This window comes from Hemibagrus wyckioides, linkage group LG05, assembly GCF_019097595.1.
Source record: "Hemibagrus wyckioides isolate EC202008001 linkage group LG05, SWU_Hwy_1.0, whole genome shotgun sequence".
Classification (NCBI taxonomy): Eukaryota; Metazoa; Chordata; class Actinopteri; order Siluriformes; family Bagridae; genus Hemibagrus; species Hemibagrus wyckioides.
The window spans coordinates 19,188,541-19,211,047 of record NC_080714.1 but is presented as its reverse complement, the minus strand read 5'-3'; the positions used below and the strand labels follow the sequence as shown (position 1 = coordinate 19,211,047).

The 22,507-nt window shown below is 41.7% G+C and overlaps 1 protein-coding gene across 6 annotated transcripts in view; it reads left to right on the top strand.

The window, feature by feature from the left end:
• The window catches only part of fnbp1l (formin binding protein 1-like), a 45,848-nt gene that overhangs the window by 9,857 nt on the left and 13,484 nt on the right, over nucleotides 1-22,507 (top strand). For 5 of the 6 annotated variants that reach the window (XM_058390346.1, XM_058390345.1, XM_058390344.1 and 2 more), the window contains exon 2: nucleotides 17,707-17,822. The exons of the other annotated variant lie outside the window; for it this stretch is intronic. In XM_058390346.1, coding sequence (XP_058246329.1) covers nucleotides 17,707-17,822 — 116 coding nt within the window. The remainder of the gene's footprint in view (nucleotides 1-17,706; nucleotides 17,823-22,507) is intronic. 6 annotated transcript variants of the gene reach the window in all.

Genomic DNA, 22,507 nt, shown 5'->3' with positions numbered 1-22,507 from the left:
AAGCAGCATCCTGTACAGATATCACACCACAACTGCTTCACACCACTTTTCATTTTAAATATGGTGTGTATATCAGGTATCAGGGAGTGGAGTGTTAATTTCTGAGCTTTCTTTGCTGGTTAAAGGAAATACAACATGCACATACTTACGCTATATGACCAAATGTTTGTGGACACCATCGCAAGATATTGGACTTTCGTTTAAAAGATCATGAGAAACAAAACAACAAGCTGCAACTGCTGGGCCCTTGAGCAAGGCCCTTAACTATCAACTGCTCAGTGCTATAAATGAGATAAATGTAAGCTACTCTGTATAAGGGAGTCAACTGTAAATATGCACTTGTTTAGCTTTCGTTTATCCCTTCTTTGCTGCTATAACAGCCTCCAGTCATCTGGGAAGATTTACACTGGATTTTGGAACACAGCTTTGGGGATTTGTGCTCATTTTAAACCACCAGAGTCAGATAGCGATGTCGAGGAAGAGTCCTGGTGTGCCGTTACAGTTCATCCCTAAGGTGTTCAGTGGACGTGAGGTCAGGGCTCTGTGCAGGCCATGAGTTCACGGACCTTGCTTTGTGCACAGGAGCACTGTGATGTTGAAACTGGTTTGGGTTTTTAGTTTCAGTGGAAGGAAATCTTTAAAGTTACAGCATACAGACATTTTAGGCAATTGCCTGCTTCAAACTTTGTGGCACATATCTGTGAGATGAGTGTCAGGTGTCCGTAAACTTTTGGCCATATAGTGTAGCTATTTTGATCACCAGATTAATATAATAATACATTACCTCTCTTTGTTTAATACTCCAAGATTTTTACTTCTCTGCGCCATCATAAAGGTCGATTTTAACTGACTCCTGCTGGAATCAGGGCTATAGAGTCAAATGAACACACACAAATAACAGGAACTTTGTTTTCTGTGACGTTGCTTTGATGCTCATGCCATGCCATGTGCGTGCCGTGTCTGATTTTCAGCATGTGATGGGAGAGGTCGCTTTCCAATCTCCGGTCCCTTTAAACAGAGGTTAAGTCAGTACAGGAAGAGGGGGTGGTCATTGTCTCAGCCCCCTGCTTTCCCAAGTCTCTAAGCCAACACTAAGAGGCCATCTTACAGTGCAAACTACTGGTAATTAAATGGCCATCATAGGAGAGCTACAGCAGCAGCGTCCTTCTGGTGTAACCACTCCAGATGTTTCTAAATCAGCAAGATCGTCCAACTCCTTGGCCACGCTAACGATTTCCAAATGAAGCCCCCTCTCTCGTGTATGATAGCACAGCCGGCTGGAGTTCACTGGCTACCTGAGTGAAAAGTGAGCCGTTTTCATCACACGGCAATTTTTCACATTCAGACTGCTCTTATGTCACTGCCTGAGGAGTTTTGGTACAAGATCTCATATTAGTCATGGAAAAATCCTTGGAATGTTTATCCAATATTGGATTTTTTTTTTCTCGTTAATGTCACTGCTGCAGCGAAAGTGTAAATGCCAAGACACAGTTTAGAGCTTAGTGGAAGAAACGCATGCAGGAATGAGCAAAGCACATGGCAGCTACACCCCACTGAGGTAATACATCTTCCCCGTGAAAGAGCAATTACAGCCATTTTCATGAAAAGTATAGCAAAAAAACTTTCTCTTGCCTTTTCTTTTGACTTTTATTCTATTGCTAGTACATTGGACAGAAACATTGTGGGCTGGCTTCAGAGTGAGTGGCACACCAGGTCATCACGTTGTACTGAGCAGAGCTTATTTAATTCCAACAATGATTTTTCCAAAAAATGTCTTTCTGCTCACCGGTCTCATACAGATGCACTCGGTAAAACCTGGACAAGTAAGAGAGCAGTGAAAAATGTTCAGGTTTAGATGTCAGGTGCTGGTGGCCAGGCTATAAATAAGAAACTCAGGGATTTTTTTAAACTAGTAGACAAGTAAAGGCGTACAGTGTATTTGTTTTAAGTACACGGGTTTATACATAAGCAAAAATGCTGCATATGTTTGTTTATTTAACAAAATAAGTGTAGCATGCTTAAAGATGCTTTCCATCAGTCAGGTTTAAAAGAAATGTTTATTAAACCAGCGCTGGTTATAAAGCTTTTCATTCCACAGAAAACCCAGGTAGTCACCCAAATCACCCAAAGATTTTATCATTATCTTTTTTTAATGAGGCATGATTAGCTACCGAGAATAAAACCTCTCGCTCATTTTCTCTGTTGAGTCATTAAGCTGTGAAAATGACCTAAATAATATCAGTGGTGTTTCTGCCAGCGAGCATTTAACATCGGATGCTTTTCTCTGGAGGTGACAGCAGGAAAATCCCAGAGTGCTGGATTTACTCTGTAAAGCCAGCAAATGTTCGAGTAGAAATGATGAATTCATCTACGTGGATTTTTATTCTCAAAGCATTGTTTACGTCACCAACAAGTTGGAACGTTAGAGCGGATAAACCTGAACCTGAAAGTAGAGCGTCATTTCTAAGCTTTGTTATTAACCTTCTGTTGGTTTTCACCATCTAGTGCCGTCACATATATAAACAGATGAAACATTTAAGCACTGGTAAGACGGGATTTTTTTCCCTTCCCATCTTTTAATGGACTTTGAAGAAAGCGCTGCCTGCCCTTTTTCATATACAACAGCTCAGAGAGAGAGCCAGAGACAAACAGAGAGAGGGAGATGAACACGGAGAGAAAAACAGAGAGAGAGAGACATCTTTTAATGGACTTGGAAGAAAGCGCTGCCTGCCCTTTTTCATGTACAACAGCTCCGAGCGAGAGACAGAGAGAGAGACCGAGAGTATTCCATCCCTCTCACCCAGAGAGCACGGCTCATTTTTCTATCCAGGACTCCCGATCTCATATAGCTGGGAATCGAAGTGGTCGTCCCTTAACAATAGAGTGAATGTTTCTCTGCTGCTACACTCTGTAGTCACTTGGTAAGACTGTTTTTTTCTTTCATTAGTTGCTTGTACCAAGGCAACAGTAAAGCCTTAATCCTGATCTAACCCAAAGCAGCATGAGGAGAAGTCAGTAGAAGCTTTGTTCCTTATAAAATCCTCTCAGCAAGTAGGAATTATTTTATTTGACAGGCGATAATGAGCGACTGTGTCCACACAAGACAAGACCTGTGTTCAGAAGTAGACCTCGCTTCTTGCACCGAGTCGCTAAGACTCAGGGAAGGTGATCATCAGTGCTGCTTCAGTGGATACTCCAACTGTGCCGTACAACATCTCTTTAGGAGTAGCAATTAAAGCAAAGCTTGTGCTTATCTTTATAATGTCATGAGGCAAATGTATTTTTTGTGATCATTACAGCTGGAATAAAATTGAACAGCCGGCTAAACCAGGAAAAGCCTGGGATCCTTCAGGACGGTTTTACCCTTTAATTCCCTCTGGCAACAATAAAAAATATCATTTTTATTGCTTGTCATTTGCCAGTAAGCTAAAGGTTAGGTTGGAGTTCAGTTTGCACTTTGGGATCTGTCAAGGGAATCATTTGCCGAAGAAATTCGATTGGAGTTTGGTCCTCTATCTCCTCGAGGCCTTGTCTCCAGCAAGCTGCGCTGCAGGAAGGAAGCCTGTCCCTGCCTCAGCCTGCATGCCAGAGCTCTAATTGATTGCGGATGTTTGGAGCCCCTCCATTTTTCTCCTCACAGAGCAGGATCTATAAAGGCAGCCCATGACTTTAGCTCGGAGTCATACGAGCAGGATGCTGTGAGCACCGTGGGGCGTTCACTTAGTCACTTATTATGTTTGACTAATATTTCCATCATGCGCTTTCAGTCTTCACTCTGCTGATTAACATTCAAGCCAAACATGTACTTAATTGTTAATCCCTGTTTAAATAACACATATTAGTCAGAAGAGTCACTTGGAAATTCCCTGAGGAAAAGCAGGAGAGGGATGAGTTGCATGTTGCTCACACTTTCAGAATGAGATGCCGGAGATGGAGGAAATGAGGTGGCTCAGTGCTGGAGATGAAGAGTGGAGTTCAGGGTGCTGTATACTGCCATTTGGCTTAATCACTCGATGGAATTTGGGCAGAAAGTTAAATGAGCTGCTCATTATTTTGCAAACGATCAATCAGATGAAGGAAAGTTTAAGAGGTGCAAAGTGATCAAAGCAGTATGACAGGTGTGAGTCTTTTAAAGTAGTGTGAGTGAGAGAGAGAAAATTTTAATCTGACACATGCATCTGGTAATAGAGCATCAGCCTGTTTATCACTCATTTTATATATATGTGTGTGTGTGTGTGTGTGTGTGTGTGTGTGTGTGTGTGAGAGAGAGCGAGAGTGAGAACATTTAAATCTGACACATGCGTCTGGTAATGGATGCATCAGCCTGCTTATCATTTATGTTACGTGTGTGTGTGTGTGTGTGTGTGTGTTTGTGGTGGATTTCTCCCACACACTCGCTTTACCATTAACCACACGAGCAAACCAACTTCATTCTCAGCCACTCAGCAGTAGGTGTGTGGGTTTTATCTCGCAGTTTCTTTTTTACCATTTTAAAGCTTTAGAACCAGGTTCTGATTTAGAATGAGAAGCTGATTAAATGGCCAGGGCAGGCTGCTACTGGCTCTTCACTGGTGCAACAGTGAAGTGGGAATTGAGTAAAAACCTGACATGAAAAAAATGTGTGTGTTTTGGTTTGATGCTCATTTATTTATGTATCTGGTCTAAGACCATATATGAAAGTGGATCAAATCTTTTCTAAAAACACATTAGCAAATCAGATCTGTGTGCCTTTTGTGCCAGTTTGCTAAAGCAAGTAAATTTAAGGCAGTGACCTTAAATGACCTCCTATTTATGAATGAGGTCTTGGGTTTCTTGTTTGTTCTGTCCTGATATGACACACGTGGCTGTGACATTAAGTGAAATGTCCTGTAATCAAGGCATAAAAGCACCTGACATTGCTTTAAGTGGCCCTTTGTACAGACTAGTGTTAGCTGTGTGGAAAATGTACAGCTTTACACAGTGATTAAACTCTGCTGACTTTCTAACCTGCTTTAGATACCTCAAACCAACAGCACAATGCCGGCATTTCAGTCTCATCAGCAGCTGATTGGATATACCAGTATTTGATAATTATCTACTAATAAGGTCAGAGTTAAAAACACTGTTGAGGTAGATATTTTTCCAGTCCATACTGCTGCAACCACAGATTCCTGGTCTCGGATGAACCATTTGCTTTTGTATTCCATCTGCTGAAGGTTCGAACAGGGTCTGAGATGCTTTTCTGCTCAGCATGGTTATAAAGAGTGATTGTTTAAGCCTTCATGGAGGATCAAACCAGTCTGGTCATATTTGCCTAATGGGATCATTTTCAAGAAAGGTGTTCCTATTATAATGGCCAGCGAGAGTGTATTTTAGATTGATGTCAGCATGATCACCTGAACAGTGGTCTCAAGATCCCGAGAAGAGCTTTGCATCGAAGCTTTGATCATGTATAACTAAAGCATGCAGTAATTCAACCCCAGATGCTGTAGCGCAGCAGAGGAAGCATGCCTAGAGGAAATTCCTCATGAAGCTCAGCAGTGCTTCAGCAGCAGGTGTAGGAGCAGAGCAGTAACGCTCCATGTAAGCTTTGGCACTTAGCCTGAAGCCCGACGTGAATGCGGCCGCACCCGAGTGTGTGTAGCTCTACGTTTCCACATTACTGTCCGCTGTTGTTACTGTTAGTGTCATCATCTTTATCTACAGCTATCTTACTATAATGGCATTATGAGCCGTTTTATATACACTCAGCTTCTGTTTGGTAAACCTGGTGTTGAATTAGATTAGTGGGTTTGATGGTAATCATTTATAACCGTTGTAGTGATCTAACACCACTATAAGGGACAAGCAAGAAATACTGCTGATCTGTGCTGCATGATCTGTGCCTCAGGATAGCTATCTGTAGTGTGTGTTTGGGTCTGTGTAGGACTGTTTGTGTGTGTGTATCTCTCTTATTTCTGTTTGTTATTGTGGGTCTGGACTGGTTTGTATCTCTCTCTGTAACTCTGGTGTGCATCTGTGTTGGTCTGTCTGTGTGTCTCTGCCTTTGTCTGTCGGTGTCTGTGTCTTTGTGTCTTTCTTCTGTGGGCCTCATTCTATGTGCCTCTGTTCATGTCTCTCTCTCTCTCTCTCTCTCTCTCTCTGTCCATTCTATGTGCCTCTGTTCGTGTCTCTCTCTCTCTCTCTCTCTCTCTCTCTGTCCATGTGTGTATGTGTATGGCTGTCTGTCTCTCTCTGTGTGTCTCTGACTGAGTGTGTGTCCTCCATCTGTGTGTGTGTCTCTTCGTCTGTCTGTGTGTCTGTCATTTTGTGACTGTCAGTGTGTGTGTCTCTGTCTGTGTGTGTGACTCTGTCCGTGTGTGAGTGAGAGAGAGAGAGACTCTGTGTCTGTGTGTGTGTGACTGTCTGTTTGTGTAGTTTTTTGTCAGTGTATCTGTCTCTGTCAGTGAGTGTGTCTCTCTGTCAGAAATGGGTCTCTCTGTCAGTTTGTGTCTCTCTGTACATGTGTGTGTATCTCTTTCTGTATGTGTGTGTGTGTCTGTATGTGTGTCTCTGTGTGTGTGTGTCTCTGTGTCTGTGTGACCACTCTAACTACAGTATATAAGCTACTATCTTTACATAGCTAGATGATTGTCATGCTCTACCCCCACAGTGTGTGTAAGTGCCCCAGGCAGTTAAATGATTAAACTTTGGTAAATGGGTCTGTGTCTGTTCTGCTCTGTGCCTTAATTCCATCCGGCTCCTCCCCCTCACGCTCCTCGGGGTGAAGAACCCACGCGCCTCTCAGTCATGTTCTGGCTCGGCAACAATCATGACCTCACCATCTACAGGACAGATGGTGTAAGGGGTCAGCCTCTCTCTGCTACAGCTAAAGACCACAAGCGCTGCCAACAGAACCGTTTATAGGGCCGAAAAACACAGCCTGAACATTTTCCTGCAATCTTCTAACTTCACCATGCAGTAATTATAGATGTCGCTGTGGCAGTCGAGTCTCCACGCTGTCTTTTTTTCTGTTTATCATAGGAGCTTAGGAGCTCTACGTTGGCTTGTTTATTAGATGGAACATTTAATTACCGATCACAGTTTAGGTTTAGTCAGCAAATAGATGTAGGAAAGACAGAGACAGACTGGCTTTCCTTCCGATGAAATGTTCCCAAACATCTTCTATACAATTCATTCATTCATCCATCTTCTGTAATTCGTTTATCCTGGGAACATTAGCGGAGGGAATACACCCTGGATACACCCCAGGATCATGGACAACACACATTCACACACCCCAGAGCAATTTAACATGCTCTTCAGTTTGGCAGGGATAAATGAGAACCTGGAGGAAGAACATGTAGAGAAACTGGAGCTGTGAGGCGGAAATGCTGCTCCAGCACCATTGTGAGATCCAAGTAAAGGTTATTAACAGTATAATCATTTCAGCTGAACATGGCAACTCATGGTTTGAGGAAGATGATGTTTGCTTCTGGAAATGGTCAATCTTTTTTTTTTTTAAATACAAAAGCATGTAGAAAGACTTCCTTTGTTCTTGGAGTACATGTTCGAGGATGTGGCGTTCTTATCGCCACAAAACAGTCCTTGTTTTATGACCCTTGTTGTATATAGTTGAATGGCCTCAGCAGAAGTGTTTGCTCTCCAAACATGCCCTATGACCATAAACACATCCGACGTTCCCTGTTTCACCCCTTACTGCTGCTTTTCCTGCTTCAGCAATGGCTTCCCTTTTAATCACCAATGCTCTCGTCTTCAGACTTTTCTACTGTAGCTTCTGTTTCAGTAAACAAATCACTGTCTTTAACACCAAGGGAAGTTGGGAATCTTCACAGCCTGCTGTCTGTGTGATGAAGTCAGTAGGTTTTGAGTCGTAGTGTAGGCACGCGAGTGAAACCGTACATCACAACAATAACCCTGCTTTTCCCGCACTGCTCTTACCACCTAATTCCGCTGCCTGGAACTATGTATGAAAGACCACAAGCTAGTGTTTATCTACTCATCATGTCCTCCTTGTACCATTTCCTGTTTCTGGTCATCATCTTTCTCAGCCTCAGGAGTGTATTTCAGTAAGCAGGCTTGGGGATCTGCTGGGGATATTTTCAGGAGCTGAGTCAGTTTTCTCTCGCAGTGTGAGGACACCGCTCCGTTTTTAAGCATTTTAACCAAGGGGGGGGGGGTCCCAAACCTTTCTGAGAAAGCCCAAACCTAGTCTAGTTCTTGAAGGAGAATTCCACCCTGAAATCCCCCCCCTTGGTTAAAATGCATAGGATGAGAGTTAAGCTTATTTTAACTTCAGGTTTGACAAAATGTGTAGAGGCTGAATTAAAGCAGTTCAAAATGTAGAACCGAGCTTATAGACTTAAACTAGAATGTAGCATGCCAAAAAAAAAAATAGGAAATGGATCCTGAAGGCGATGCTTCGTGTCATTTTGGGTGTCATTTTTGTTTTTTGTTGCTGAAGATTTATCTGACTCCAATAAAGCTTGCTCCTCCTAATCCAAGCCTGAAGACGTTTTACTATTTATCGGTTTATTTGACTTTTTAGGTAATTGGAGAAGACCATGGACCACACTGTGATGTGTCCACTCAGCGAGTGGCTCTGATTTCCGACATATTAATGTGTTAATTCTTCTCCTTGCTAAATAAATATTATTATTATTTTTATTTATTTATTTAGGTATTTATTTATGCCTAACAAATAAATTGTGTCCTGAAGCAAGATACATTTTTAAATTAATTTATAAAATATTTATATAAATATTAAAGAAATGATTAGGGGGCCAAACACATAGTGCTGGAGGTTTGTTGCCTTTGTGAGGATTTTTTTCTTTCATTATTATTCTGATTCACAGCAGAAACAAACTGTATAGTAAGTGATAGAGGTGTGAAATTTCATCTGTACATCTCGGCTCCCACGTCTGAATCAGTAAAACGGTGGCACTGCAGCGCAAAAGTTTACATTTTGGCCCATTTCATGAGAACCGTTTCCTTGTCTTACATCCAACTGATGTAATTTCCACCACAATGGATTTGTGTTGCTCATTTGCATACTTGTGTAATTAGGCGTCTCTGTTGTTTGAGTTCTGTTAATGCTTATTTTGCTTTTATTTTCAAACCCGTAAGCATTTCGATGGAATACACAGCTACAGCAATTCCAGAGTAGCTAAGAACATAGTTTATCATAATTCATCATTTAATGAGCTTTATGTCTTTTATTGTGATAGATTCTGGAGGGTGTGTGGAAATTTTAGACTGAAAAAGCAAGGGGAAACAAGGAACAGTAGACCTCATAGACTTTATTATGCATGAAAGTAGTAGGTTAGGGGGATGTGGTAACTTAGTGGTTAATGTGTTGGGCTACTGATGGGAAGGTTGTGATTTCGAATCCCAGGAGCACCAAACTGCCATTGCTGGGCCCTTGAGCAAGGCCCTTAACCTTCAATTGCTTATTTGCATAAAAAAATGAGATAAATTGCGAGTTACTCTGGATCTGCCAAATGCCCGAAATGTAAATGTAGCCATGAGCTACATAAAGATAAAAGATTAGTAAAGTAAAGATTTAAGCCACACTTTCAGGCCATCTAAAAAAGTTCAGTGTTTTTGCTCTTCTTCTTCACAGCACAGGCAGGAGCACTGTATTGTTAGTTAGCAGGCTTTAACACAAGGTTGAAGCAGTGCTTTGTCTTGTATAAAGACATTACTCTTTTAATGTTCTAGCCCTTTCTCCAATGTTTCTAAATCCAGTATGTAGCTAAATCTCAAAACAAAAACAAGCTCAAGCTTTGGTCCTCCTTTAAAGGAAATGGGAGAAAAGACGGAGGATAAGAAAATGGGTGCATGAGACGGGACAAACCTGTTTCTGTGCTGCCATTTCAGCATGCTGCATTTTTTTCTGAAAGATGGTATGACATGTCTTTCAAATGATACTAAATAGCTCTGGATATCGAGACGCTCGAATAATCAGCTGCTCTTCACTACGTCACATATGAGGCTCATCTTACCGGTGTTAACTAGTTCGAAGGGGAATTGGACAGAAATCTAGATATTTAGAGTAAATCATCTACAGTTAAACAACGACTTTATTCACACAAGGTGGTTCTGTCGCTGATCATCTACACACATGGGCAAAATTGTTGGTACGTTTCCATTAAAGAAAGAAAAATCCACAATGCTCACTGAAATAACCTGAAACCGAAAATTAATAATAAATAAAAATGTACTGAAAATTGACTAATGAAAATCAGATATTGCTTTTGAATTGTGGTTCAACAGAAGCACTAAAAAAGAACAAACGAATGAAACTGGCCTACTTAATAGTACCCTTAACTTACTATTTTGTTCCTGAGGCAATCACCGCAATCAAGCGAATTCTATAACTCTGTGAGACCTGTCATTTTTCATTCTTTAAAGGAAGGGTACCAACAGCTTTGTCCACGTGTGTATAAGCAGCCTAATCATTAACACTCCCCGTATTTTCTTTTAATTATGATGCATAAACCGAAGAGAAAGGAAAAAAACCCTGAGCTGCTGATTGGAGAACGTGTTGTTAGGACTCACATTGACTTTTCACCTTGCCTCAGGCTCCTCCTTTGACGATCCCACCGATTCTGACACCACGACATTTCCCTCCCCGACCTCTCCTGTGCCCACCAGATGAGGCATGTCTGAATGCATGCGCATCTTAATTCACCATTACGTCACCACTAGCTCTGGTTACCGTTCCTCTCCTGTGCAGGGCTGAAAGCTGAATAGCATTTGTCGGCATTCCCTGTGACGCTGCTGCTGCAGGTTTGTTAAACACTTGCACTGTCATGACTCACACTGTCCTTTGTCTTGAGTCATTGATGCGGATCCCAGCAAGGCTTTGATGCTGCTGCTCCTTGTTTGACCTCACTTCCTGTCATTATTCTTCTTGAGGATGTTTTCTGCTGAGAAGATGGCTATTCTGATATAGCTGTTGTCAAGAGTTGTTCTGGCTGTTGTGTGCATGCTTACAAGCAGCAAAAATAATGCTCCCAAAAGACTAACTACAAGTGACAGGAGCGACTAGCTTTGTATAGAGATTTTAACAATGGACATTGTCTCAAAGTAGCTTTATAGAAGTATAGAAACCAAGAAAAAAAATTATAAAGTTAACTTACTATTTATCCCTAATGAGCAAGCCTGAGGTGACGGTGGCAAGGAAAAACTCCCTGAGATGATATGAGAAAGAAACCTTGAAACCCGAAGAAACCCAAATGAGGATGAAGTTCCCTTCTGTGCCTGGTTCCTCTCAAGGTTTCGTCCTCTTACCATCTTAGGGAGTTTTTCCTTGCTACAAGTTGCCTCAGGCTTGTTCAATAAGAATACATACAAATAAATTTCAATACAAGTCTATTATTAATTTTGAAATTTTTGGACTATATTTCTTATATTCTGTAAAGCTGCCTTGAGACGGTGTCCAATGTTAAAAGCGCTATACAAATAAACTGAACTGAGTAACGGCAACACATTTTTTCATACCTCCAACATGAATTGAGCGTGTATTTTCAAAGCAAATCAAACACAGAACTGAGAATTGCAACACTGTGGTTTTTCTGCAGCAGTTACCGTAATTCGATATTTTTTTAAAAATATAACATCATGAGTGAGTCCTGGTGAGATTTCATGAATGGTTTACGTTAATAAGTATGCTGACTCTCCAGCATTCAATTCAATTAGAAACTTGTTTACAATTAAATTTAGCATAAGCAGTGAAATTTGGCAGGAAGGAGTTTATGATACATTTATAATGAATTCAGAAATCATCCTGATGCTCAAGTACAAGCACCCTCCCAAGTGTATTGAAATTACTGATGGTACTGAGTATGTTGTCCTGATTCTTGAGTGGCACTTCAGAGATGTTAAGGTGGTGCTCAGTTTATTTATATGCTCCATTCACGTCGCTGTAGTTCAACTCTGTTTGATTTTCTGAACTGAAGCCTTTCCTGTAATCATTATCTCAATCCCTGGAAAATATATAACTACAGGCAGCACTATATAATACTTTTTATAACTAGTTTTATTCCTCTGATCACTGAAATCATGGCTGCCTGTGAGACTACGATTCTAGTGATAGTAAGTGCCAAGCTAATGGTTATGGACTTCCTGATCCTTCTTGTAACAGCTGAATTAGCATATCTACCATGAAAACACATTTTGTGCATTAAAGCTAGGGAGATTGACTTTTGGCTGACCATCGCAGAAATTGAGACACTATACAGCAAACAATATGATGATGTTTTTATAGCCTGGCAGATTCCACAACATGGTGTAATCATGTTCACCATAATGTTTCTGAGCTGTGTAAGTGGAAATTGTGCAAAATGAGATTTAGTGTACGAACCACAGGAATGATCCTACCAGAGCTCAACACAAGCAAACAGATTCGCACAAGACAAGGGTGACTCGATGCGGGAGAGACGAGACCGTCTCTGGAAAAATAGCAAGCTAATAAATTTCAGATACAATATCTCTCAGCAGTATACTGATCGTTTGTGGATTGAGCTAAAAAATTCTCCGCAAGCCAAAAGTAGGTTCTCTGTACTCCAGGCAAAATCCTGCAAAATCTCGTGGGCATCCTAGCTACTGAGACTCGATCCTGTGCCTGGCGCTCGCTTTTGTCTCATGCAGTCAGCACAGCAGGGGGTCTGTAGCACTCCACAATGGCTTCCCGATCAGGTGACCGTAAGCCGAGATCTGTGCACTGCCAGCAAGCCTGGTCCGTGTCACCCAGCAACCACACACACATATCCGTCATCGAAGAAGTCATACGTTGCATTAATTATTCATGAATGTCGAGCATTTCGAGAAAAAAGGTGACGTAAGTAATAAAGCTGCGAATGCCCGTCTGCCAAAACGATGCCGGGGCAGAAAAGCAAAAACGGCACGCTTGGAACCTTTTTGTTTTGTTCACACATTCAAGAACAAAGAGCCAGGATTTCTCATGTAATTTCTAGGATTGACAGAGCATTTGGTATCAATTGACTTCAAAATAAATCACTCAGGCTAGTCAGATTACATCATGTGAGAATCACAGATTTGCGATTCTCACATTTTACGAGTGTCAGGATGTCAGAAGTGCTTGGCCCGAGAAAGAGCTGTGGCTCCGATTTTTTGTTTCTGCAGGAAGGGTTTAAAGGCTACAGTCTTTATTTTGTGGATGGAGTGAATTCAGCCACAGTCTCAGAGAGAGCACTGCCAGTTAAGGAGACTGACTCACTGTAAAGACCACTGCAAACACCTTTCCCACAAAATGATGTTTAAAACCCTGTCAATCCTATATCCTGATATTTTTATGGTATGATGTTCCATCACCACCTCCACTTGGGTTTGATGTCCTTGAGTGTTCGTGTTTCAGTGACTCCGCTCCTGCCAGGCTGGATAATTGGCTGATGAGCTGAACAGATGTGTCAGTGCACGGAAAAAAGCCAAGACTCCTCAGAGCTCTGCTTCCTTAACGTCTTACACGCTCTTTACAAAACAGGAGTTAAACTCATTGATCTGCACTCAGTCTAGATATACACACGTACTGGCAATTTCATCCATTGATATCCATTTATATGTAATGAAATTCTGCAGTCATGTGGCAGTTGTGCAAAGAACAAACCGTCCAGCGTGCAGCAGTTCTGCAGATGGATGATGAGAAAGGTCAGAGGAGAATGACCAGACTGGATCCAGATAACTAAAATTCAGACCTCAAGCCTAAAACACTAATACCTAACTGCATACCTAATCACTGTAAGAGTGAGCAGGAAGGTTATACCCACATGACAGAAGGTATGCACATGTTCCGTCATAAAGATAATGCTTAACTCTGTCCAGGTGGAGATATCGAAAACTCACTAAAATTTTAGTGTTTCAGCGTGTTCAACAAGGTTCAATGAAGTCACATGGGCAAAGTAGCTGATATTAATGGTATCTACTCAATATCAGAAGCTATGGAGACTCTTCACATCTCAGAATACACAAAACCTCAAATGTTGAGGAAAATGGGCTACAAAAGCAGAAGACCACACTGGTCCTGCTAGTCAAGAACAGCAGTCTGAGGCTAAAGTACACATACACACGATATTCAATGAAACTTTTTAAAAAACATCCACCTGGTCTTTTCCCAACAGGCGTTCTTATTACAATGGCCGGTGAGTGTAACATGTTCTCGTTGGCACAGAGATGATTTGCTCCTTTCTGTTAGCCGGGTGAGATTGCAGACGTGTGGAAAGCAGAAGGCTGCTCCCATTCTTTAAACTCGGACACGCCTGAATCTGAAAACCAGTCAGCCTTTTAGACTAACCTCATTCTGCTTATTACTCTAATACGAGTGTGATTAACGTGTTGTGGAAGTTTCTTTTTCACCATCGCCTGAGAGAACAGTCATACTTTCCTATCTGCGTGTGGAATGTGTAGGTTTTGAGAAAAAAAAATGCCGGCTGCTCTCAGGTCAGCATGAACCTGAAACTCAGGAGTGGGAGCAGGTGCATTACAGGGTGGAGCAGCCCACAAGCCTAACAAGTCCATGTTGACTTGGGTGATGCAATGCATTAAGCTTGCGTGTTTCTATTCTTCTCTCTGTGTGTGTGTGTGTGTGCGCACATACTCATAAGTTAAATGATAGTTAAATCTACCCAGATGGCTGTAAGAGAGCTGTTTTTCCACTCGAGTGAATCACCAGTCTGCTGCTAAAGCCATTTCCGTCAGACGGCATAGCTGCGAGGGCCATCACCGACTGCCTACTCAACTGAGTATAATAAACTGTCATAAACCCTCTGTACATGCACACATATACAGCCTGTGCTGTCATATATATACTCACACAAGCAGCACCAACAGAGAATACGTCACCGTCCACCCACAGCATGCATTCTAAACTAACTTCTAGACTTTGACCCTGTACTGAATGTTCGGCCCCCGTTTTAATTTATGTTTACGAAGCATGAGTCACAGTCAAAATTACAGGTTGAGTGCAGACTGATATGTGCAGCTTGTGAAATGGCATAGCTAGCTGCCATGAATCAAATAAATAATCTGCTCACTGATATGGGGATTTTAAGACCTGAGTAATGCATAACAAACAAGCAGGTATTTGCTAAAGGTAGTAGTGAAGAGTATACTCAAATTTCTTATCTCGCTCTTGTGCTCTGGCTTAACCTAGACGCTCTCTCTAGCACCAAATCTTTTAAGGAAGGAAAGATATATTATGGATGGAGAGTAAAAATGTCCAGTTGTGGTCACAATACGTTCAAAATGTTCCCAGGAAGAAAAAAGTGGTTGGTGTACAATGTGAATTTGGTGTGAAACTTAAACTAGAGCCTGGCAACTGCTTTTTAAGGCTTCAGCATTCCAGGAGGACAAGTGTAGGGTGCATATAGCCAGATCTGTGTGTGACTTCCATGTGTGGCAGGAAGTTGTTCGAACAGGATGGAATTGTGCAAAATCACTAGACCTCAATCCCATAGAAAACCTGACACAGTAAAATGAACACCTATGAACTGGTTGTGTTAAAATGATGTGCAACCTTAAGGGTTATCAATATCAAACAATTTCAATACTACACAATCATGTTGACAAGGTTCAATTAAATGTGTCATTGTTATTAATAATATCTGCTCGATGTCTATCATACTCGGAATATCTGTAAATGCTCTTATCAGATGTGAATAGTTATACTACAAGGTGTTATGTCATTGCTTATACAGAATCCACAATTTGAATAGGAATTGTTATAAAACCCTTCCCAGGATGGACTAGATGAAATCACCTTGTGGAGAAACTAAAGCTCCTCCTCCTCCTGTGGTTAAGAGATAAGGATATCAGTTAAGTGTTGACTGGAGTCAGGTGACCGCTGCGTGTAAGCTTGTCGTTCAAAGTTAGCAGTCCATCACTATAAGAGTAGTTGGAGCTTCTGCTTGCAGCTGTCAGGATAATAGGAGGAGGATCCAGTTCGCTATTAAGGGAGGGAAGAAAAGTAGAGAGATAACTGTTCGGTCTCGTGTATTACTACTGTAAGTTGATCATCGTGTAATATTATTGGTCGGTACACTGAGCTATGTGGTCATGAGACTGAGTCTCGTTCCATCTACAATTCGGGACTGATGACATGAACATCAGCTAGTGAAGTTAAGATAGAAACAGTACCTTGCTATGATCTCTGCTGTTCTAAATAGGAATACGTAAGCTGAGAGAGAGTCTTAAGTGTCCTGACTGTTAAATGCTAAACTAGATCATGAGTAAGACTTGAAATTAAATGATAATCCCAGGGTGCAGTTTCAATTATTTTTTGTAATTCTGTTTAAGTGTCAAATGCATGCATTCTTTTGTTATGACAAGCTGAAAGGAATGATAGCAGCCTAATGGTTTGTGGTGTCAATCAGGGTAGGTTAGCTAGCAGTTTTACTGATTTTACTGTCAATATGAACTGTCTGCTGGCTGAACATTTCAATACTCGTGTTATCGTAAGAAGTGACAGCTTTCTGTCGAAGATTTAAAGGCTTTTATTTATTTATTCTTGTCTGATTTTGGTGTATTTTCACCAGAGCATTTGGCAAACAAAAGCAGCCTTCTGAATATTTCTGTTCTAATCTAGCTGCGGATGATGTTCTGCCTCATTAATGTCGTGATCCATACTGCACCGAGAAACTCCATGAGAAAAGCCTGTTTGTTGTTTTCATGATGAAGAAAACTGCTGAATCTCTTCTGCCTCAGTGTGTCGCACAGATGCAGTGCCAGCACTGCGAGGGAGGAGAGCTCTGCCCTGTAGAGCACACACTTCCCTTCTCTGCATCTCTTCTTTCCTTTCCTGTCCGCTCCCATCTCTACTCGTCTCGTCCGAGGAAACGGACTCGCTCTCATGAACCTATTTCCCGAAGCCTTCTGTCTGCTCGCTCTTTTCTTTAGTTCATTCCTTCTTTCATCCTTTGTTTCTTTCTGTATCGTTCTCATCTCGCCTCCTCCCCCATACCCTACTCCTCACAAAGCCCAGGCTTGACTGTCCCAGGCTGGACGTAGGCCAGAACTCTACGGCCTGTGGCTCCTTTTACTCGCTCTTGGTTTGAACAGTCAGGTTTATAGTCAAAGACTCCTCTTTCTCTCTCTCACTGGCAGTACATAAGGTTTCTCCATAAATTCTTTTGTGGGTTAGTATAAAAATTTGGCACACCGCTCTTTTTTTTCCTCCTCTGTTGTATACGTGTTGCCAGATTGGGAATAATTTGGTACAAGTCTTACCAAGTCTGGCATCATACTTCTACTTTGGCACAGTAATGTAATCCTTACTAAGGATAGCATACGGCTTGTATGTAGGCAGAGAGAAAAACCTGCTCATTTTCTGAAAATACCATTCTAGCTGCGCTATCGGGTGACGTCAAGAGACACCCATTACACCCAAGTCGAAATTGCATTAGCATTTGTAATGGGCTTATGTCAGAAATACTTCTCATAGACCCATGAGCATTTAGTGTAAGCACATCTAAATTTAATTAGGTGTAACTTCCTTTCATCTGAAATGGCGTTGCATGGCAGAAGGTTTGCTCAGCAGCAGTTCACTATCTGAACATCCAACAAAATCATTAGTATTTATCAATCCACATCATTTTTTTTAATATATATCCTGTTTTAAGGATATATAAAGCAGGCCAGTGACAGAATACGCTCCCTCACCTTTTGCTCCCCACTCAATGCCTGTCTCTGTTCTCATACTTCCTCCCACAGGACCAGTTTGAGAACCTTGACAAGCACACGCAATGGGGCATCGACTTCCTGGAGCGCTATGCAAAGTTTGTGAAGGAAAGGCTGGAGATAGAGCAAAACTATGCAAAACAGTTGCGGTAAGTAGTCTTTTAATAACCCTGCCTCATCACATAGTGCACACGGGGTCAAGAGTGTACTAGGGCATGAAATAAAAAATCATTTTCTTTGCATTTCAATTCAGGTTTGCAATGTCCTATTCATGAAGTCAGTTTTTATTATGATGATAATTTTTGTGATGGCCAGACATTATTATGCCTGTAGCAATGTTATTTTAAGAGCTCACAAAACAGCAGCGTCTCTGATTTAAAGTGTCACTCACTTGCTTTCCTGCAGTGCAACATTTGTTTCTGTTCTTTATATCTGTCTGGTAAATATTTCAACATGCTACACAAAAAAAAACATTGAAATTGTGGAAAAATATGCACAATGGCAAAAAAAACACAACAGAAGAGCTCTTTCACATTTGAACTGATGGGTAATTTCAACACACCGGCTCAGATTTGAGTTGAAAGAAGTACAACCCCGAAGACCTCAAATTTCTGGTATGGTTTAAAGCGATACTGCAGGCATCATAACAGAGAAATATGTCCCCTTCAGTTATCTCTGAGCCGGATGTCTTGTGGTAATCAGCCTTAAAATCACGCACACACAGAGGCCCATGGCCAGCTTCGAAAATCACTCAGCAGAACTGTGCTAGGAACAATTCAATTCAATTTCTTTCAATTCAACTTTTATTTGTATAGAGCTTTTAACAATGAACATCGTCTCAAAGCAGCTTTACAGAACATAGGAAACAAAAAACTTGCAAAAAGTCCTAGATGTTAGACAGAATTATCCCTAGTGAACAAGCCTGAGGCGACTGTGGCAAGGAAAAACTCCCTTAGATGGTATGAGGAAGAAACCTCGAGAGGAACCAGACTCAAAAGGGAACCTCATCCTCATTTGGGTGACACCGGAGAGTGTGATTATAAATTATTATAAACACCGAAGAGTGTCCTTTCTGCAGTTATGTACAGTGTACAGTGTGATACAGATACAGCATATGTATAATGTTAGTGTGTGTGTGTTAATTAGGAGGTTGTTGTCCACATAGGGTTGGCAGCTTTGCTTTGATATACCCAAATCCTCATGAAGCAGAATCCAGAAGCTGGTCCATCTCTGGATAACTCGGGATCCTCGCAGGGTTGATCCCTGTCTACTGGAGCTGGCACAATCTCCAGATGCCTCAGGATGGGTAGAAAAAGAAACAGGTGGAAAGGAATTAGCATAGCTGCCGTTGATATTAGCAGCACTAGATGATAATGTGCATTTAATCAGATGGAGTACGAGGTTATGGGATGAGTTATGGGATGAGTTATGTGTATGCCAGGCTAAAGAGATGTGTCTTTAATCTACTTTTAGATTACTTTTAGACTGTGTCTGAGCCCCGAACACTGTCGGGGAAGGCTATTCCAAAGTTTAGGAGCTAAATACGAACACACTGACGTACAGAAGATGGTGAGACAAGGTCATTTGTGTTTTAGCTGCCACCTTAACTGAAATGTGTTCTTTTATGATTTATTGCTGAATATAAACTGATCAGGCATAACATTATAACCACCTGCCTAATATTGTGTTGGTCCTCATTTTGCTGATCCGTCATGCACTGTGTATTCTGACACCTTTCCATCAGAACCAGCATTAACTTCTTCAGTAATTTGAGCAACAGTAGCTCGTCTGTTGGATCAGGTCACACGGGCCAGCCTTTGCTCCCCACATGCATCAATTAGCCTTGACTGCCCACGATCCTGTCGCCAGTTCACCACTGTTTCTTCCTTGGACCACTTTTGATAGATATTGACCACTGCAGACCGGGAACACCCCACAAGAGCTGCAGTTTTGGAGATGCTCTGATCCAGTCGTCTAGCCATCACAATTTGACCCTTTGTCAAACTCACTCAAATCCTTACGCTTGCCCATTTTTCCTGCCTCTAACACATCAACTTTGAGGACAAAATGTTCACTTGCTGCCTAATATATCCCACCCACTAACAGGTGCCATGATGAGGAGATAATCAGTGTTATTCACTTCATCTGGCACTGCTCATAATGTTATGCCTGATTGGTGTATTATTACACCCTTGGAATTAAAAAATTCAGACCGGTTTTATTTATACAGAACTTACAAAAATAGACAAAGTCAAAAGGAAAAAAGCAACTTTACAGATGTAGATTTTTTTCAATAGCTAATGAACAAGCCAGAGATGGCTATGGCGAGGAAAAACTCCCTGAGAGAGCATGAGGAAGAAACCTTGAGAGGAGCCAGACTCAAAAGGGAACCCAGCCTCTTCTGGCTGACCGTGGATAGTGTGATTATATAATCCGCACAGTGCTGAAGAGCTCAGCGCAGCCCACAATGTTCAACTCCAAGTAGCTCAGTGAGGCGGAAATCCAAAAACTTTTAATAACACTGAAATGCATTTACATGCATGCTTGAAGAACCTGAGAGGCTAACCGAAGATGTTTGTAGATCTAACTCAAATATTTTGCCGCAGAAGGAGCTGTGCGTTCAATGAAAAATCAAAGAATCAATCACATGCCTTAAATTTGCTCCAGGAGCTGCAGCTGTGGCCTTTTCTGTCTCCTACTCACCCTCCCCTCCTCTTTGCTTTGCTTTTAAGGAGGTAAGGCCTCTTGCCCTCCCTCTAGGATTTCCACTGTTGCCTGGATACAGCAGCAGAGTGCCCTCTCAGCCCTCCTAATGTCTAGGATAGTCATACTGTGGCAAAACGCACATCATTATATGTCAGATCAGAGGGACATATTAAAGACACTGCCGGATACACACCTGCCACTGAGACGCACCCGGCCCAGGGACACTGTGATATTCCCAGAGGAGATTTTTTTTTATTGCATTTGCAAACTCAGACTAACAACAAATACAGACAGACAACAAATATTAATTTGTACCTAGAATGAAATTTAATCTGTTGACACGTTGGACTGCAATGAATTTTTGAACCCCTTTGATTTATCTAACTGTTTTAGTACCGTAACACACACACACACATACTCTTTAGATGATTCCTAACCTATATTTCGATCATATACATTCAGCAAACAGCACTCCTTTGATTAGGCACTGACTGGCTAAAGTGCACTGCACACAAAATACACAAGCTAAATGAAAAGCTGTAGTGTCTAGCTGCCCTCTAGTCTAGCTGTGGACTAACAAGGAAAGTCTAATAATGTAGACAGTGCAGGGGTGGACTTTGTGCCTGCGATATTAGTTTTTTATCCATGACTGCCCTCAAGACAAGTAGGTTCAACAGACACTCAGAGAAGGGGGAAGAGAAACCAAATTCTTGTTGTGTTTTGCAAATGAAAAGATGTTGCTGCTCTACACATCAGCGATCTGGCAAGGCGTGGTCTGGCTGTCGGTAAAATTATTTTTACGAGACTGATTATTTTGCATGCGTGGACAAAAGACAGGCTTTTTAGAATCGGGAACATGCACATAACTGAAAACACTGTCAAGACCAAACACAATAAAATACAGCATGAAGCTGTGATGTTAATTATACGTCCATAAGTATGTGGACACCTGAATCTCACAACAGTCAGCCTTTGCCAGACTGTTGCCTTAAATTTGGAAGCGTAGAATTGTATAGGATTTCTTATTGCTACAAAATACAAAGATTTCTTTTCACTAGAACTTGACGGTGCACAAAGCAAGCATCCTGAAGCCATGGTTTTCCAACGTTAGAGTGAAAGAACTCGAAATGTCCTGCACAGATCCCTGACCTCATCCCCATTGAACATCTTTGGAATGAATTGTAACACTGACTAATCACCAGGTCTCCTCAACCAGGATCAATACCTGACCTCACTAATGTATCTGAATGGGCAAATCCCCCCAGCCATCTGTCAATTATTTAGTGGATACCCTTTTCAGAATTGTGAGGATTATTATAGTCTAAAAGGGGGATTCAATCTGGAATGGGATGTTCAACAAGCACATATAGCTGTAATGGTCAGGTGTCCACGTGCGTGTGGCCGTACACTCAAGACTTACTGTGTGCATGGAACGAAGGCTATCCCATCTGGTTTGATCCCACAGAATAGCCACTGCAGCATGAATTGCTGGAAAAGTTAATGCCAGTTATGATAGATAGGTGTCAGAACACACAGGCTCATTGCTGATGTGTATGAAGCTGTTTAGCTGGAGAGTGGTCGTGATAACCCCTGTCGACTGCTGAAAGCACTTAGGACAAGGGCATCAGAACTGGAGCATGAAGCAGTGGAAGAAGGTGGCCTGGTCTGATGGAATCATGTTTTCTATTATATCATGTGGACTGCTGTGTGTGTGTGTGTCACTTATATGGAGAAGAGATGGCACCAGGATGCACACCAGCAGGCACTGTGATGCCCTGGGCAATGTTCTGCTGGGAAACCTTGGGTCCCGGCATTCATGTGGATGTTACTTTGACACGTACCACCTACTTAAACATTGTTGCAGACAATGTACACCCTTTCATGGCAGCTGTATTCTTTAATGTCAGTGGCCTCTTTCAGCAGGACACTGCAATACTTGTTCAGAAATGGTTTAAGGAGCATGACGGAGTTCATTATTGACTCGGCCTCCAAGTTCCCCAGATCTCGTTCTGAGGGAATCTTGTGGACAAACAAGTCTGATCCATGGAGACCCCTACCTCACATCTTACACGACTTAAAGGATCTGCTGCTAACTTCTTGGTGCCAGATACCACAGATACCACCTTTA